This window comes from Buceros rhinoceros, unplaced genomic scaffold (assembly GCF_000710305.1).
Source record: "Buceros rhinoceros silvestris isolate BGI_N320 unplaced genomic scaffold, ASM71030v1 scaffold16961, whole genome shotgun sequence".
Lineage (NCBI taxonomy): Eukaryota > Metazoa > Chordata > Aves > Bucerotiformes > Bucerotidae > Buceros > Buceros rhinoceros.
Window position 1 is genome coordinate 43091 of NW_010396166.1, and position 19230 is coordinate 62320.

At 42.8% G+C, this 19230-nt stretch overlaps 1 protein-coding gene across 1 annotated transcript in view; it reads right to left on the reverse strand.

The window, feature by feature from the left end:
* The window catches only part of SOS1 (son of sevenless homolog 1 (Drosophila)), a gene marked incomplete at its 5' end in the record, with an annotated part of 38005 nt that overhangs the window by 3106 nt on the left and 15669 nt on the right, over positions 1–19230 (reverse strand). The window contains 12 exons of the mRNA XM_010145829.1: positions 112–379; positions 543–659; positions 1468–1640; positions 2424–2541; positions 2893–3055; positions 3312–3431; positions 4094–4316; positions 5216–5319; positions 5830–5952; positions 6322–6403; positions 10550–11205; positions 12178–12305. Of these exons, the coding sequence (XP_010144131.1) occupies positions 112–379; positions 543–659; positions 1468–1640; positions 2424–2541; positions 2893–3055; positions 3312–3431; positions 4094–4316; positions 5216–5319; positions 5830–5952; positions 6322–6403; positions 10550–11205; positions 12178–12305 (2275 nt within the window). The remainder of the gene's footprint in view (positions 1–111; positions 380–542; positions 660–1467; positions 1641–2423; positions 2542–2892; positions 3056–3311; positions 3432–4093; positions 4317–5215; positions 5320–5829; positions 5953–6321; positions 6404–10549; positions 11206–12177; positions 12306–19230) is intronic.

Here is a 19230-nt window from a genome sequence, read left to right on the forward strand (position 1 = left end):
TCAGCAGGAGACAAAAGGAACTACTTCTACAGTCACTTTAGAAACCTAAACATGGTTTCACCTGTCTAACACCACATGCACATCCTTGGCAGACCATCTACGAGCACCTACTTGCGTGAAAAGGACTTGAAGGATCTGAGTCGAACACGCTGCAGGCATCTGTAGTACTTGAAGTAGCAGAAGCAGGGGGAGGCGTCAAAGGTGTTCGGGGAGAGTTTGGTGCAGATGCTGTGGTAGTTTCAGTCTCACTCTCGGGGATGCGGCTGTAACTAATTTTCCTTGGCTCTTGTTGCAGGGGTGTAGGATGTCTCATGGTACCTGGCCTTGGATTAGACGGACGAACACCAGGGGACTTGAGGGAATAGCTGTATTTTTTGGGCTGAAATGACAGAAGATAATATCAAACAAAATCAAGAGTCCAGAAGCTCACCTAAACGCATCCTTGTATTTATGAAGTTAGAGATCTAAAATGACTTCTGCTATCTGTGACAGACAAATGTAAGTGTCTTTTGGAGAGAAAAAAAAAAAAAGCAAATACTAACAAATCTTGGTGGAGGCTTGACATTTCGTGGCTCTATCTCTAGTGACTTGTTGAACAGATAATCTGTAAATTCTGTCTCCACGCTGTTTCCCATTGGATTCAGGTTTTCAAAAAATCTCTGAAATACAAGAAGGTAGAAAACTTGCTATTGCCATGTGTGGCCTGAAAACCAACTGTGCGAGTACCCTAAATACTTTCTACAGTGCAAAAATGAGACCAGATTAGCTCACACACCTTCAAAACCAGCTGTATGTAGTCTGTCTTTACACTGATGCAGGGAAGGCTGCATCAATGCATTCTGCCCCTGAGGAGGAACAAATCACAAAAGAAAATCTTGCAGAATCTCTTAAGATAACCTGTCCTGTGACTCTCTGAAAAACACAGCTCAAAAGATACTTAAAAAAAAAAAAAAAAAAAAAAAAAAAAAGGAAGAAAGGAAAGCAAACAGAAAATGGACTGCTTAGAGAACACCACAGACCAAACGACAGGAGAGCAAACACCAGGAAGAAGAAAAACAGGAACATCACCTCTGCCAACACATGATGTAAAGGCAGTGCTGGCAGGTAAACACGGAAATATAAAGGCAATGAACAGGAGGAAAAAGACGACTGGGCTCCCTGGACAAATGAATGCAGCTGAGCGAAGGACAGTAGTTTCTGTTCCTGTTTAACACTGATCAGTAAGAAGATCGATTTGCCCACATCCCAACAGCTGTGGGAAAAACCAACCATCCAAACCCACCAAACTGCAAGCACTGAGTTTTCTGCCCCTTCTTACAGTAAGACCCGAGGCAGAGTTTATGACAGTCCTTCTGCTCGTCTCTGACTCAGACTGAATCATGTGAATTCCATCTATCCTTACAGTTCATCAGCAGACAGTCACAAACGTAGCTCAGTGCACAGACTCAAGGAAATAATGCCACTTACTCTGATGTCAAATTCCACTCTTAAACAGTAGGGCTGGTTCTGGTACTGCTGAATCTCGCCGGTTATTTCAGCTACCTTTCTTCTCTTGCTGAAGTTTATGAGCTCTTTCCCATGTCGCTTCAGAAATTCAGGGTTGCCTTCTTCCGTTTTCAAAATGTTAGTTAAATAAATCCCTGAAGAGCACACAGAGAGGTTCTCAATGTACAGCACAACACAAGCAGGAAGAGACAAAGAATTCTTAAATTATTTAATTTGTGCGCGAGAAAAATTCTGTTAGGGTTAATGCTTTTCTTGTGTCAAAATCTTAAAAGCCTATGCACCTTCCTACCGTTTAGGAAGTTCACGCAACTGAACAACACCAGCACCCGGCAGGACAACAGCACACTGCACTCAGGTGCAATTCAGCTCCACTCCACTAGCGACCCCAGCAAAACACCACAAAACTATGTTCAGGTTTTATTCTTCTGTTCCACTCTCCACTCCTGGATCACTTGAAGATTAAGCAGAAGAGAGTGCTCTCAAGCCCACAGATACTATGTCTGGAACTGTCATCACGTCTCTTCTAAGCACAACCTGAGAGAGGCAATTGGAGCTGTTCGTGTCTGATCCTGCTAACCTCTACAGTGGCAGTAATATTTCTAAGGTGACCATCCTTCATTTAAAGCATTTGCAGCAACAACACAGTTCCAACCACGTTCGAAGTAGAAACGACAAAGTGTGTCAATAGGATATTGCAGATATACTTCTTTTTTACTGCAAAGTACACCTGCAGTTAAGAGTCACTCTAACTTTTCTTTCACATACATGCAATTAATGCCTGGGCATCTGAAATTCAAACCCAACTGTCTTGTTAAAAGTGACGTCTCACCGTTGTTCAGACTCTGTTTAGAGCTGCAGCTCAGTACGTTCCACATTCTTATGCACTGATACAGCTCATTCAAACCAAACGCGCTTACCAAAAAAAGGCACACAAGGAGGATTAATGGACCTGAGTTTTGCCAAGTATTTCTTATAATGATCCTCACTCAGCTCGTAAGCTTCTTCTAAAATCTTCTTCTGGCGACTTGGAATTTGCTAGAAGACAGAAGGAACAGGTTGTGTGGAAAGACAGGGTAACGGTATCGCCCAGCAACAATCCTGGGAGCAATGGCCTGCTGCTGCTGCTGAAGTCAGTGACCACGAGGGCAGTGCCCCGCCATCTCGGAATCTGGCTACCTCCTCCTGCCTTTCTTCAGTGAGGACTGATTTCTTGCTTCTGAAACGAAGCAAAACTCACCCTGATTACAGCCTGATGGACTCATTAGTTAGAGGATTTACCTTCCTCGCTCCTTCGAAGGACATGCTTACTGCCAGACAGGCTTTTGGTGGCGCCAAGGAGCACTGCATTACCCCTCCATAGCAAAGATGGGGAACACGTCACCGTACCTCAAAGGTGTGATCCAACCTATACACCGCTGCGGAGTTCATTGCACTGACAATCTCGAGGACACCATTAAAGTTGTTTAGCTCTTGAAAAACTTGCAGGATCTCGATGATACGGCTCACTACAATGACTCTTTCCTCTAGGTTTTCTGTTTCTACAATGCATCTAAATACACAAGAACATTGATTTTGTATTAAAGCACTGATAAGTTTTCCAAAACCAAATACTAAGTCGTAACACAAACAAATATGGAAAGTTTATCAAATTACTTGACTCCGTTTTGAAAATGTTTAGAGAAGAAACTTGAAAATATTCCAAGAATAAAAAGCTGAGACTGTTATGGGAAAATTCTCAAAGGGACCAGTTTTAGCATCTAAACATGACTTAATGGAGTGGGTGCAGTTTCCAGTAAGTCACTTACTTTTCAAACCACAATGTGAGGTTTGTTGTATGCCTTATCATTTTGAGAAGGTTGGGAGAATTAATTTCTTTATCTTCCTTTGTCCACACACTTCCAACTAGTTCAGATGGCTGCACAGCTCTAGAAAAGGAGATGCATGTATCAAAAAACGTAATGAAAAGCGAGAAAGAAGATAGTATTTTGCCAAAACCTCTTTATTTTGAGTGAATTTGAAATTAATATTTGGAAATAAATTCTTCTGTTCTACAATGTTAGGCTCCCCACTTGACTAAGTGGTATTTCTACGCTTCTTTTCTAGTGCGTCGATATTTCTTAATTTATGTGACAATTAGCCATCTCTGTCCATCCAAATGAAGGATGAAGCCTACATTTCATTCACCATAACAGAAATTGAGCTTCCAACACCTAAACAACCTCTCTCAGACAGCTGGTGAGACCTGACATGGTCCATAATTTGCTTTCCAAACTAGGACATGGAGAATACTGATCTAATCAATGTTTGTACTTCTCAAAGGTTCATCAACTCAGAAAATATCACGAGAAACCTGCAGCACAATTCAATTAGGAGGATGCATAAGTCACACACACTGCACGTTAACTTGGGGAGGATAAGACAAATACTGGTTTTTAGAATTTTTTTCCGAAAAAATAGCAATTAATATACAGCACTGGTAAAGTCCCTTGACCTACCGTGGGGCTTCACAGCAGGGGCCCGCAGAAACAATTTCATGCTGGAGAATAGTTTGGTTTGTGTCATGTGTTTTTCAATGGAGGAAAGTTACCTGTAAAAATCTGACTCAAGTAAAGTGAGCTGCCGAGCAATTTCTATGGGATGCAAAGTGAGCAAGTCAAAAGTTTCTGTGTGTCCCGGTTTGCTTATGTGCCACTCGATCGCCGGAGGTGGGCTCTCAAAAGTAATGTTGTGAGTTGGCCCAATGGCCTGCGCCTGCTTTTTCCGGTTGATTATCTTTGTGATCGATTCAACCCATTTCTTCATCGCTTTGCCTGGCACAGAGAGAAAATTACTATTTAGTTATTCTTAATACTGTTTTTTCCAAAGAGGGCAGGATAATTTGGAAATCTTCGGATTTAAACCCCAAACCTGCTAAATGAGAGCAACCACACAGAAGTGCCTCAGTGGTGTGCTCACACGAGTCTCAAAGCATTTGAACATCGAAAGAGTTCCTCAACAGGCAGGCCATGAACACAATTCAGAACACATCGATTAGTCTCCTGCTCTGAATCAGGTGTTTTCCTTTCTTTTCTTTCCTGACTTTATGGGAACTAACCTTCTTTTGCCCAGAATTTACCAGTAATTCCCAATAACTAGCTGACTCATTCTCCCCCTCTTTTTAATTGCTAAATAGCCATTAAACACTTCTCTAACATAATGATCTCCTGCAAACTGCTCCTGTAGCTGTCTCAGTTTTTCGTACTAGGGAACAGGAAAGATCTGTACAATCACGAGCGGAAGGTGTTCTGCAAGTCTAACATACACAGTGAAAAAACTGGAAAACCCTTGCTTCAAAGAAATAGCAGTTTCCACCACCAAAATTTTACAGCAATGACCACTGTGTATGGTTTAAGAGAACAAGCAAAGCCATTTTTCTGTCCTGATCATTACTCAGCTGTTATTACTTTGCATTATTTCAGTCCCTTTATAAGAAAACCAATACTTACTTATCAGGATGTAAATAACTTTCTTCCTTCTGAACAGGGGACAGACTTTTGAACAACAGCGTGGGTTTTTTTAATTTAGGTGTATTCTGTGTTCTTTGTGAAACATTTAATAGGCAGCCAGTCCTGGTTTTTATCTGGTCAGTGAAAGGCAAAAGTGACCCCATTCTGTACCTTTGTAACGGGATGTTTTACGATAAACGTAGCACGTAAGAAACCCTAAGTACCTCTTACTGTTCCAATGAACTCCTCCAAACGCTGCAGAAGGTCGGCATCTCTCTCAAAGTCATAGAAGTGGTGTTCTACCCAGTGTCGACACACGTTCAATACTCTGCAAACGGAAAGGATTCGTAAGCGCTCTACAATACAGCCTATCTTCTTGCCCAGCGTTTCAAGGCTTTTAGCAGGCAAGGTCTCACAGGAGCGTCAGCGTCAGCAGATCAAACGGCCAACGCTATCCTACCGTCTGCATTTCGCCAGCAACCAGCTATAAACATCTTTCTCCTTTAAAGAAGCCAGGGTAACGTTATTGTTCATAAAAAGAACGTTCCCTAAAGTGTTCCCTGCCTACACCTTTGTGGCACGCTTATGCTGTAAAGCCTCACAGAAACACGGATTAAAAAAGGCAAGCGTAAGAAATTAATTTGCACGCCAATAGTCTAAAACTCAGCACAGCCTTCTCGAGCAGCAAGGTCAAAACGTCTGACCGTCCACACACGCTCTCCATCAAAGCACCTACGAGAAACGCTGCTGTTATCACAAACAGCCAGTGCGTGCAAAAAGATGGTGCTTCGAAAGTCTTGAAGGAGGTCAGTTTGGCTCGCACTGACACAATACTCACCGGAGCTGCACAGGTTGAATATACTCTTTCCTAAATCGCTTTAGCTCTGCACTAAGGGGCTGGTCTCCATTCTCCATAGCAATACGATCAGCTTCTGTTGGCTCAGGCTCTGGAATCTCAAATCTAGCACAGAAGAGGGGTATAAGCACGAGGCTCCTATTACGTTGATCTTGCTCACAGCATGCACAAGTAACAGGTTGGTTAAAGACAGCGTGAAATTCCTCACCTCACAACCTTGTGCCTTGGTAAGCACGTGGGAAGACTTGCTAAACTCTAATAATACAGATGTCAAAGACAAAACCACGGGATGCTCGAAGTTACTGGAGCTACCTGAACACTCCTAAAGCTTCTGGATATAACTCACACATTTCACTTGGAATCCTTGAATTTGACAACTTTTTTAAAGTGTTTGGAGTGAATCAAAACCAAATGGAAAAAAAGAACGTTGATCTCCAAGTAAAAATTAAAACAGCAGAAACGTACACTTCGTACCTTTCTATTAGCAGACTCAGCAACTCTTGAGGCTTGCAGAAGGATCTATATGTTGTGAGAAAAGTCCGAACAAAGTTGGGATCTAAGACAAAAAATAATTTTATGCTCATGTCAGCAATTACCTTTTTTTTGTTTAACTACTTTAAAATAACCTTAAATATCCTTTAAAATTAAGGATGGCAGCCTATCAATTTACAGAGGAGATGATGTAAACCAAAATAACAATTCAGAACCTCTTAAAACAGCAAGACAGAGCAGAATTTGAAAGCAATTTTTACTTTGTTAATAATTCAAATAGACTTTTCCTTTCATTTCAGTTATTAAAAGACTGGACTCTTTCCAACAGCTTTGAAAATAATAAATAGATTATTTTATTTACCTAATGAACAACTTTGGTTTTGATGATGACCAGGACAAGATATCTCAAAAGAAACATCAAGCAACTTTGCATTGGGCAGAAATGGCCTCTTCAAGGGGCGAATGTTTTCCCTGACCCGGTACAACCAATAACCAGTCATGGTTAAGACAGGAGAGATATTTTTTCAGCTGACAGCTCTGCTTTGAAGTTCTATTTATTTCACTCCAAGAAAATCAATAGATTTCATTTACACTGGCTAATTACATATCAGTTCATTTTAAATATTCAAACATGCTTCGAAAACAAGCAAGTTTTCAAACCCGAAAACCTAAGTGCCTTCCTTATTACAAGAAAGATGAACGCGGTTGCCACAGAACTGAATCACTGAGCACGCTGCAGTGGCTTAACTCCCTGCACAGACTTTAAAACCAAACCCCAACTTTTCTAACGCAGAGTGGCCGAAGGGGAGTGCCCAGGACTTGAAGCAGGAGTTCCAACAGACTGTAGTGAAGGAAAAAAGATCTGCGTTCTTTGACCTGACACTACCCCAAGCCATTAGACTGATTTCCTGGAATATGGGGATTTAAGAGCTTTTTAAAATTCTCCTTAACTATTTACCAGCACCGTGTCTCTTTGAATGAACATCACACCTTTTCTCAGATCCTGCTGAGCTCTTCACCTAGGCCACAGCTCTCTGTGATGCGTTACACGGACTAACTGCGCGTGGTGTAATACAGCGTCTCCCTGCGTTTCCGTTGTACACTCATTCCCTTCTCCTAAGCAACTGGATGTTTTGTTTTACCATCTCTACATCTTTCACTATTCCACTTTTCTTATAACGCCTCTCCCACCTCTCCTCAAAACTGCACCGTCTAAAATCCTTTTCAAAAGCCATATTACAAATCCGTTTGCACGAAGAACAACATCCCTGTCCCCATCGCCCTCATCATGAAAGTACACGGCTTTTGTAGTCCTACAAAAACAAAGTATGGAAGCAAGTACAGCAACTCCTGTTTTCGCAGCCTGAGTTCTATCCACAGCATCTACCCTAAACAGGTCTTGTCTGCATGAAAAACAAAGTCTCCACAGCAACGAACAAGTTCCAATCACTGCGAGCCCTGGGTCACAGCTATTGTTATTTACAGGCAGAGGCAGTGTTTAAACCCACAATATATAGATGCATGCACATCAGAGAAATCCAATCTAACCTTTTATCTTGCTAGCAAAATCTGTGACTCAAAATAGTGTACAATATATAAGTAAGCGTTAAAAAAATAAAGACACCGCAAGTTAGTCAGGATGTCTGCTCACGTGATAACTCTCTTCAATACAGCCAATTTGAAAGCTAGAAAAGAACAATAACAAGGATTTATAAATAATCACCCTTGAATTCCTCAAGAAAGGAAACGGACACTAGGATGACGCACGAGCACTCTTAAACATATCAAAGCTTTAAAAATAGAAGAGCACTGCCCTATAGTTAAAAAAAAATTGCCACACTTTCCAATCTTGGTACCACCTAATGCAGCTGCCGTTAAACAAAACTCAGGCAAAGGAGGAGATAACGATCGCAGAAACACCGTAAAACAAGTAAAACCCACCAGAAGAGGCAAAGAGAGTCAGAACGCGAATTTCTAATCAGAGGGCAGTGTCTCTCATGTAAAAATATTCAGAAAGCTGCTTTTGCAGAGGAGATTTCTCTGTGTTTGGCTACTCCACCGCAGGATGGTATGGACAGTCCATTGCATCTTGTCCGGGCTGTCTCCCTCTCCTAGCTCTTGGGGTGGCTGGATGTGTCCTACCCCATCAGCACCGCTTTGTGAGAGCTGCCCTGTCCCACAGTGGAACGCAGGAACGTATCAGCTGATGAGCTGATTGAGCATTGTCAGGGAAGAAAAATAAAATGTCCAACAGCCGTATCTACAAACGAGATGGACTGTGTGGATCTTCACAGATGACAAAGTTGAGACCTGATCTGACCCCTGTCTGAACACAACCCATATACTCCTCAATACACGACTGACTGAAGCGCTCTTCAGCTGCCTGCAACAAGTTGGTAGCACCTTTGCAATCATAGCTGTAATTATTCCTTATAGTGTCTGACCTACAAAGACAAACACCTAGAGAAGAGTCACAGCCACGGCAAATGCTGTCTCTGGACTATCAGATCAAGGGCTGCCATGACCAGTCACTCTGTACCTGAGAGAAGCCATCTCAGAAAAGTAAGGGGTTGCTAGTCTGGCAGAGGAATGTGAAGTCCATAAACACGTGTAAGATGACAGTCACACCCAGGCCATCCCGCATGGGGCCAGAACAGCATTTCTACAGCCCACAGCCGTTATCACCAGAGGACTCATCTTCCCAGGTCTCCAAGCAGAACAGAAGCCTGAACTCAGCTGCTCTGCGTATGAAAGAGGAGCCAAAGGGTTACTCTGGAAAGCTGCTGCCCTACTTGCTGCATCTCATAAAATGCAACAAAACACTGAATGATTTACACAGCAAACGGACCTTGTCTCCTGTGCCACAGAGCATTTTTGGCTGACTCACTGAATCTCTATTTCTTGTTCCCCTGGAAAAGACAGTCCAGAACAGTTGGAATGACGACATTTTTCCTCAGAGATGACCAGTCAGAAAGCAGAAGGTATAGGATGAAAGGTGTTGAGAAATGATGTGCCACCTGGCGGTTCAGAATCACGCCCACGCACAATGTACTGCCTGATTTCTTACGGCCTGTAAAATTCCAAGCCAAGAACTAGAAGTTTATAAAGGTACAGGAAAACGAAGACAGGCACAAAACTCCTCTGGTGAAAACTGCCAGCACAAGCCTGCACTTGGGTTTCTAACAATATTAGGGAAGCTCAACTGAAGGAAATGCGGAGAGGAGCAATGGAAGTAACAGGGTAAACAGACGTATTTAGAAGCATTTTAAAAATTAACAAAAGTACTAAACTACACTAATTATATTCTGCTTACTCCCTACTTCTTCCGAACAAGTATTTGCAGGGTATGTAAGACTGAGCTGCAAAAGAACAACTTGGAATAATCAGAGTGTAAAAGGTAAAAAGAAAGAGGAAAAAAAAAGAAACAATAGTTGAATACGAGAAGCACTAAGACCAAGATGCAAGATTCAGAATAACCAACATTCAGGTAGGGTAAAAAAAAAAAAAAAAAAAAAAATCCAACCCCCAAAGCCAAGCCCATGCTGTTCAGCACAGCTTATGAAAATCCTGGGCAATTATCAAGAAAACTCCACACCCTGAGGCTGGACTGGACAATCACATAAATGCCTGTGATGTATCTTCAACATAAAGAGCCCCCAAGTCAAAACTCCTGAACTGAAATTCTGACTCAGGTGAAGTTCCACAGCCAAATTATGCAAGCGTCTGCTTCTAGCAAGCTGATACTTGGTGTTTTCATTACACACGAACGCAGGTAATAGCTGATAGAGCGCAACTCTGAACAGAAACTACCAGGCCCATAATCCGCTGCCCCAGGGCCGGTGCTTCATGTGCTACCCGGCTTTAGAAGTCTTGAGGGAAAGCACACAGGCACAAAGGAAATACAGGAAAAAGTATTGTCTAGAGCTCAGTTCCTGCAGGCCCCCACCCCCCAGGTCTCGCAAGAGAATAACCTTATGTACTTGCATATCCCCCCACCTTCTACCAAACAGGACTCACTTTGAACTGCTACCGCGACAGAAGGACGTAGCCAGGTCTCAAAAACCTATCTCCAAAAGCATGTTAGAACGTGTCACTGCAAAGCACGTTCACTTTCTACACACTTCACACGTTTTGCTGCACGTATTTAACAGAAAGCGAACATAAACTGGTCAGCACGCGGAGCGTTGGCTCCACACGCGAAGGGCCTCACCTGCGTACATGTGGTAAGTCAACCTCTCGATCAGCTTGACGACGGTTCCTGCCTTGATGATGGGGATTCCCGACTTGGGCTGCATGTTTTCTTCAAACACAATATTCTCTTCAGAGTCGGGTTCTGCAAATCTATAAAGTTCAGGATTTGGAAATCTCATCTGCTCCTCCTTTTCTTCCTGCAACATTGTTACATCCAACATCCTTTCCAGCGTGCTTCTATATTGCAAAGATATCAACGCTGCCATCCAGTTGTTTTTCTCTTCAGCTGATTTAGCAGCAAAAATAACACTGTTCTCATCTTTTAAGATTATTTCAAAAGCATGTCTGTACTCATTAGTGTCGTCTTTATCATTGATTTGTACCTTTCGCATGAAGAACTTTTCTTTTAGACGATATTCCGCGTTGCTAGCACCAGGAAGTCTTGGCTGGCCGTGATTTGACTTACAGCAAATCATCAAGCCATCAAATAGAAATATGTGTCTCTCGTGCTTTGCTCCTACACGCGTGAGTGTTCCTTCCATGATGAACTCATTACAGCATTGTCCAATGTCCTTACCCTCCCAACCATCAATATTTTTCTGGATTTCATTCATTTTCTTAATTGCTAGCTGTTTCCCCTTCATCTGCTGAGTATAGAACCGGCATGCAGATTCACTTCGGTGAAGGACGGGAGAAAGGCAGCCTGTTAGTACACATGTACTTAAAAACCTCAGCCAGCACTAACAGCAAAACCAGGAGAGCCTCCCTTGGAGTGGCGAGAATTCACCGGGAATGCCATTGCAGCACTCCAGATCAGCACCACTGCAGACTTTGACTGGTGTTTCTCTTAAGTACCTCATCTGATACATTTTCTACTTATCTTCCACACAGTAAACGTTTTACCTAAATAAGACAGCCAGAAGCAGGCAAGCCCTCACTGCCGCTCAGCCTCACAAACCACTGGTTTCCATAACAAAACAACTGGAGACTGCATTCATTTGAAAGTAGCACATTCAGAGAAAACAAGCTGTTAAATGCATTCATGTCCAAGCCTAAGGATTACACTTTGCACCACAGGACCTGTCTGATGAAGAAAACATTGGAATAATTTTAAGAGCCAAAGCAAAGCTTTAACGTGTTTTAACGACTGCACAAACCTTCGCATGAATCCAAACAGCAGACAGCATAACCCATGGATGTGCTCTAAGAGCGCAGCTGAGCACCAGTGATGTACAGGGCGGTCTCTATTACCCAGGGATGATTTTAATTAGCCACTGCACAAAAACTTCTCCAGCTTAAGCGGTTTCAAATCCAAGAACGTTCCCTTCTCATCACACAGAAATGTACACTTACAGTATTTTTATATGAATATTTACCATCAAAGTATAATTAACCCACAAATGCTGTAACATTTTACTTACCAGCGAATCCTCAGAGCGCCTCAACTACCAGTACGCAAGGACACATAGAAATTAGAGTGGGTTTAAAACAATAACAAATTATCTTGGCTTTGATGTCACTTCCTCTGAAAAAGCAGGCTTGTCACCAACTATTTTGTTCATTGTTTACTAAAAGAGGAAACTGGAAGCCCTGGATTTATAGCAAACCGTTAAGAGCAGAAAGCAGGAGAAATGGAAACATGTTTACCTAAGCCTTCGTTTTGCAAGACTTTTGGAGCAGATCCGTTCCATACTGCTTTGAAGGTTTAACAGGGCAGTTATTGCTTGCTTTAAGCACTCTTTATCCTCTTCATCCTCACTTTTTTCTTCCAATTGCTGTGAACATTGAAAGTCAAATACGAGAAGCGTTACAAGCATTCTGGCACGTGCAAGTCCAGCAGGCAGACATAGGAGGAAGAAAGCCAACCGTCTGCGGATTTTGTTACTGAAGTTAATGACACGGCCAGGCGCGTTACTGACGCAGGTAAGAGAGACCACCACCTGCTGAGAGCTTCACCTCAGGCAAAGGAGAGCAGCAGTCACCACTCCGTCAGATACAGATGCACTCAAGCAAGCGTTATTCACCTCAAAACCAGTTTGATTTACCTTACATCTCCAAAAAAAGAACCATTAGAGGCGACAATTCTGAAGAGGAACAAGTGAGGAAGGACATCCCCATACACACCGTTCTACAGCACAGCATCAAATCCGTGGCACGTCTGTACATTTGTAACAGGCATAAACGCTCCTAGACCAGGCAAGCTGGACCAAAAGCTAAGCACGACTCCTTCATCACATTTTTAAACTTCATCTCACTAACAGTCTAATTAATTACCGAGGCTGGGAAGAAACCGTGGAGATTACTTTATCCAAACCCCATCCCAAATACAGAGACAACGCAGGTCAGGTTGCCCAGGGCCATAGTGAGTTTTGAATTGCTCTCAGGATGGAAAGCCCACGACTTTTCTGACCATCTCTTCCTACCTCTGAAACCCCTCATGGCAATTTTCTTTTTCTCTAATAGCTTACCAGGACTTTATTGACTTTTCACAGTGGAACATGGGGAAGCACTATGCAGCCGTGAGAAGTATCTCTCTGTCTTTCTCCACCCCGTTACACAACTGAAGATGGCAGGAAGGTTTCCCCTTCTCCTTTTCTCCAGAACCAGTAAGCCCACTCCCCCAGCTCCCCCTTCATCACGCGGCGCCATTCCTCACATCACCTTGACACGCCCTTCCAGCCAGCTTGATTCAGTACACCAGGATCAACAGGAGGCCCAGCCGAACACAGCTCTGCCAGCGCAGCCTCACCCGTAGCAACCAGGTAAGCACTGCCGCTTCCCTGAAGCTGGTGGCTACACGCTTGCTCGCACAGCAACACAGGCCCTTGCTGCTGTAGGGTGTTCTGCTGGCTGGTGTTCAGCTTGTCAGCCAACAGAACTGGGGGGTTATTTTCTTTGTTAATGAAAAAAAAACCAAAGGGAAAAACAGTAACTAGAGGAACGGTAGGGAGAAGCAAATGTTCTTCCTCCATGGAGGGGTTGCTTGGCTGCTCATCAGAAAACACGGGGGCATCAAACCATGGACAGCTTGTAAAACCAGGGAACATTACACATTAAAATGTTTCACATAATAGTTTGTGAAAAATTGCTGACTACAGCTGTAGCTGAGACGTAAAACTGAAATAACTATAACTTAGAAGATTATTGAAGAGACAAGTGTTTCAGGCTGTTACACACAAAGAACTGGCTCCACACAACTGAGGGATTTGTTCTGACAGCAGTGGTAAAAGTGAAGTGACAGGCTGGCGTGGACCAGACTAAGACATCTGTGGAAACAGTGCAGTTGTTCTGCTTGCTTCCAGCGTGAAATATAATTATTGTCCTCCAAAATCCAACCAAATACAACGTATTTTGAAGGGGTTACAGAATAGCACTATTTTTTTCCCTGATCAGATGGATCATTCGGTGCAACAGCTGTCAATACCGGACACTGCTTTATCTGTGTTTTCAGCCATAAGAATGGCCATACGGTTTATTCCAGGAAGCTCTGGTTCATGTAGCATAAACTGCCATGCTCTTGACCTCCTGCGACAGCCACTGCGATGTGGCTCACCACACACCACACGGGCACTCCTTCCCAGTCTCAGGGAGAACACATCACTCCAAGAGGAACAGAGTGCCCTCGTCACGTTCCTCTACTCTCTAGATTTAACACAGAGATGTCATCTTCCCTTTGCTTCGGTTGTGCAGTCATCTAGGGTTAGAGAGGACTTCAGACCAATGAGGCAGGTGTGACATTGCTGGCAGATGTCCTGAAAGAAAGCTCAGAAAAATGCAGAACTACCTCTAAGATTTTGCACCCTTCCTGGATGGCAGTTCAAAGGAGGCTCTTTGCCTCATGCAAAGCCTCTTTGCCAACCTCCATCAGAAGAGTTTCCTGGGTTTCCTCTTGTCTCTGAGTAGCTACCCTTCAACAGTGGACAAGATCTTTCACCCCAGTCTCCTCAAACACAAGCCTTCCTAGATCCTACGATATGCTGCCATTTGCTTGTAAGGATACCGCAGGAGGCAGAGTAGGGAGCAAAAGGCACATAAAACACAGGACAAGAAAAAAATTGGATGAAAATTAGGCTCAACACACAGAATTATTTCCTTACTCTTAGCACCATCTCTACAACCTAACTGCTCTGAACTAACACAGATGCATGGTGCCTAGCATAAGGCAGGACAAAAATTGCCCATATCACAAAAGAAGAAATATTTTGGTGTCTGGGAATCTCTCTAAAGGGACCCTGGCAAATGTAGGCTAATGTGTATAAGGGGAGCACTAAACCAAACAGAAACATAACCCCCTATAATGTAATCAGGAATTTTCTCGATGCAGCACCTTATCAACTCAAGCACCTGGAAAAAAGACTTCTTGTACACTCCCTTCAGAAACAGACTGGTACAGATTAACGTTTATTACTGCCACGTGTTCTGCTCCTGTCTGGAGTTTATAAAATGCTTTTTATAGCAATTTCCTTTCAGCTGTAAACATTTTGGTGTCAATCACAGAAAAGTCCTTGTCCAAAAGCACTGGAGAGAAAAGAACTGTTTAAGACCAACGCTCTCCCTCAGGAGCCACTGGAAGTAACTCCTATTTCCAACTGTAGCTAATGAACTAAATCAAAGTCCAGTGAGCGTGACTACGCTGCAGGTTGGACATTTTAGGAAGTGGTGTCTAGAAGTATGTGTCTGAAGGGTGACACCAACGGCAGGCTGCGAACACTATGCAGATACTTCTCCACACCCAGAGAAGAAGTTTGCAAGTTTACATTTCTACGCATTGCCTAATTACGATGAATTCTGTCAAACCCAGCCTCAGTCAGAACCCAGCTTCAATTACAGCCGTGACTTTCATCCTACACTACCCCCAGACAGTCTGGAGGAGCACGTTATGGAAGGTGAAGTAGCATTACTTTTGGACACGTACAAGATCCTCTGCAAATCCCACCGATTCTTCTCCTGCTGTGTGGTGCCCCCTGCTGAAAGGATGGGGGAGATGCTAAACAAGTGTGACTTTTTTTTGTTGATTGGGGTTTTTTTGGTGGGTTTTGCGGGTTTTTTTTTAAGATAAAGTGTCTTGTGGAGAATTCTGTATCATTACGGGAAAGGAGGTTCAGATTTCTGATTATCAGTAGTATTAGAGTTGTCATGGCTTTTAATAATCTTACAAGAAATTATTGGTTTATAACGATTCACAGTACTCTGGCTGCAGTATCCTGTCCAGTCAAGGAAAACAAACTTGGAAAACAGACCACCAAGGGAAGTTTCTAATAAAAGAAGTACTCTACATTCTAGGCCACAAGCACTGAAGAGGTATCAAGAAGTGGAAGACAAGGTATTTTGTTCTAACTGTGCACAACGCAAGGATTAAATACTTAAACCCAGGAAATTCAGACATACTACAAGAAATCCTGCTAGTGCAGTGCAAAACTACCCTGTGGTAGTCCTTCTCTCAGGCTGTTAGGGGAGCATCTATCTAGAAAGCCAATGACAGAAAACACATTTATACGAATGACAAGAATATGCAGATTCAACAATACTAGCAGGTGTCACAATGGATATAAAATCTTGTTCTCCGGGGCGTACATCACAATCTAGACTTCTGTCTTCCTGGAAGATTATTCCAAATCTAACCACTGAAATGGTCTGTGAACTGCAGGATCCCCAGCTCATCTGGGAGGAGATCACCTTCCATGTGCAGAAGATACAACAGTATATGAGAGGCAGGAAAATCACAATTTAATTTGCTTAACTTAAGCTTAACTCAAGTTAAGTGCTGACAGCACTTAACTGCCCCTCAAAATGCTGCTCGGAGTTTAGTGCACAGGTGGTCCCACATTACAAGTGGAAGTTGCACTAAACAGCATTCGGAACAATCTCGAATTAGTGCTGCGGCAGAGCAACCTCTTTGAAACCCACTCTGTAATTTCTTGAGACATCCCAAAGCCCACAGCAAGGCAGCAACACACCTGCAGGGCTGGCAAAGGGAGCCTGATCTGCAGTGCCCCATCTGCTACCTGGTCCGTGGAGAAACACTACTGAAGTAAGCAATGTTCACACAGACCTGAAGTGCACCAACCCCAGATACTACAGCCTCTGTTCTAACGCCTCACCATTTCCTTCAACATGTTCCTGAGGATGGGGGACCTACCAAAGGGCAATCCTGGAACAAGCTATTTTATGATCAAGAATAAGAATGTGCAGGGTTTCTCCCCTGGACAATGCAGGCAGGCAGGTCTGCTGGCAATTGCCCCAAAACCATCCTGGAAGGTGGCTCCAGCGCATCAAGCTGCCAGAGAGCTCTTTCTGGATGTCTGCAGTTCCTTCAAAGAATAAAAAACTACTCTAAAGGCAGCAGTATGCTGGGGAAAATGGGGAAAAAGTGCTCTCATATCCAGAAAATTTAAATTTTAGAACATATCAGGAAATCATCTGGAACAGCAAATGGGGACAAGCGCAGGGAACACCACTCACTTCTGCAAAGTGCAAGCCATCTACAAGGCACTTCGCACGTAAAGCTTAAAGGAAACTCCGCGTACCACACTCCTGGACATACACACACCGCTTGAATGCGCTGAGGTGTCAAAAGTCATTTTGTTTCCATATAAACTCAATCACCAACACAGTGCAGTACAAATACGCGCACATTTATGTAACTGTTTATTTAGACATACAGTACAGCAGGAGTGTTCTCTGCATTAGGAGTGGAACAGGGTTTACTTTATTACTGAAGGAACGGTAAAAACTTTTTCTCCACTAAAAGTTTGACTAAGGCTTCTCAGCTTAATTCTAGAAAGTTACCTTAAATCACATCTCCTTACATAAACGTGTCAGATATCGAACCTCAGATAACTAGTTACAAAAAGCATCCGGCATTCTCTTGGAAGTGTATTTTAAAACAGATAGAAGCTAAAAAGGCCTTGTCTTTTATTCCACATTAAGCTGTAACTCAAATAAGATGTAAGGTACAGTCAACCCATTGGGAAGCGTATTCTACAGGCAAGGCACCAAAACAGAGCAAAATAAGAAGCATTTCACTTTGAGTACAAGCCTCCCAGTTCTTTCACAGCTTGATTATGTGACTTAAAACAGATCTCAAAGGTACGTGGAAAATTTAAGTACATCAAACTTCACCTGAGCCCAAAAAAGTGAAAACATTTGGATTAAAGAAACACATGAATTTAAGGAATTTCTACTTTGATTGCTGATGTAAATGCTCTTATATATGGGGAGAAAGGACTGGTATTAAACTAATCCTGTTTCAGAAATAAATTACAGTACCCTGAAGTGCCATTTTTCCAGTCAGGATGGACACTGAGGAGACATCAGGAAGGACTATTCAGAATATCCACCACACAGAAGTCTTTCCAGTTGATGTTTCAGCAATTCAACAGTTCAGTTTTCCATAACTGGCCGTGTGCCACCAGCACTCCCCTGACTGGACACAGCCTGTCAGGAGACCCTATCTCAGACTAGGTGTGCTCAGCTGCTGCTGCAGCCTGCTGGGTATTTCAGTCAGTGTCTGCTCCGCAGGGTAGACTGTAGCTCTGTGTCAGTTTCTGCGACTGTAAGGGGTTCATGTATGTGAGTGATTCTCACTAAGCTTACACAGTCACTGTTTCCTTCACTGAGGAACAGATACAAAAACAAAGCCTTGTTCTCCAGTGAGTTCTCACAAAACCATCTCCTAAACATTCAGACTTTTTGAAGGCTACTAGCTGCCACATATGCATTTTAGATGCCCAGATTGCTTTACTAGGGAAATGGCTACTTTGTTTACAGAAGGCCTTATCTTTTCAGAGCACGGAAACTCCATTTGCTCTGCATTCTTCAAAAACTGGGCTTGTTTTGGGTTCAGTTTTTTTTTTTTTGCATATGCTGATGTCTCTTCCACAGCAGATTCATTACCTTTCTGCAACAAACGCACAAGTTCACACAGATCCTTCCAGAGCCTTCATGCTCTGAAATTCTCTTCTTTCTTACTGTCACTTTGGTTTGTCTCATCGTTATTAGCAGACCTGCAGGATACATTAGAAATTTTAAATTCATAATTAGGTTGATAACATTTAGTTTGATCAGTATTTGAAATAGCACAAAATATTTACCTATGTGCTTCCACACTTGTAATTGAGGTCTTCCATTTTCTTCCCCCAAATTTTCCATCATAGTAAAGACAATTCAATTTGAAAACATCTTCCCTTTCTCTTTTGTAATTCCAAAGCGGATTAAAATCCACTTGCACTGCTTCGGCAATTCAAGTCTGATCTTTGCCAGCCAAGCTGGCAAGGCTGTCAGCTGAACTGGACGGCACCTCTATGTTTGAACAGAAACAAATTTTTGAATGCTAAGTAAGATGAATTCACAATTTCAGAGATCATTCTGGGAAGCAACAGTAGAACCCTGTTGATTTTAAGAGGAACCTTGCTGATAAAAGAAAAAAACAGCTGGGGAAATGTGGGATGACAAGCAGAATCCCACCTGTAGACTTGGTCTACAGAAACCATGAAGGAAACTTGTTTTGCTTGTGTCTTATTTCCTATGACTTTCTATCAGTTCCCACGGAAGATACCAAAGCATCGACAGAAAACACAGACCTCCACTGCTGTAAGAGCAAATGGAGAAAGCATGCTGGTAGTGGGACTAAATCCACAGCTTCACAGCCAGAAACATTTCCACTGAAGAAATGAAGTCTATGAAACTCTCAACCATAGC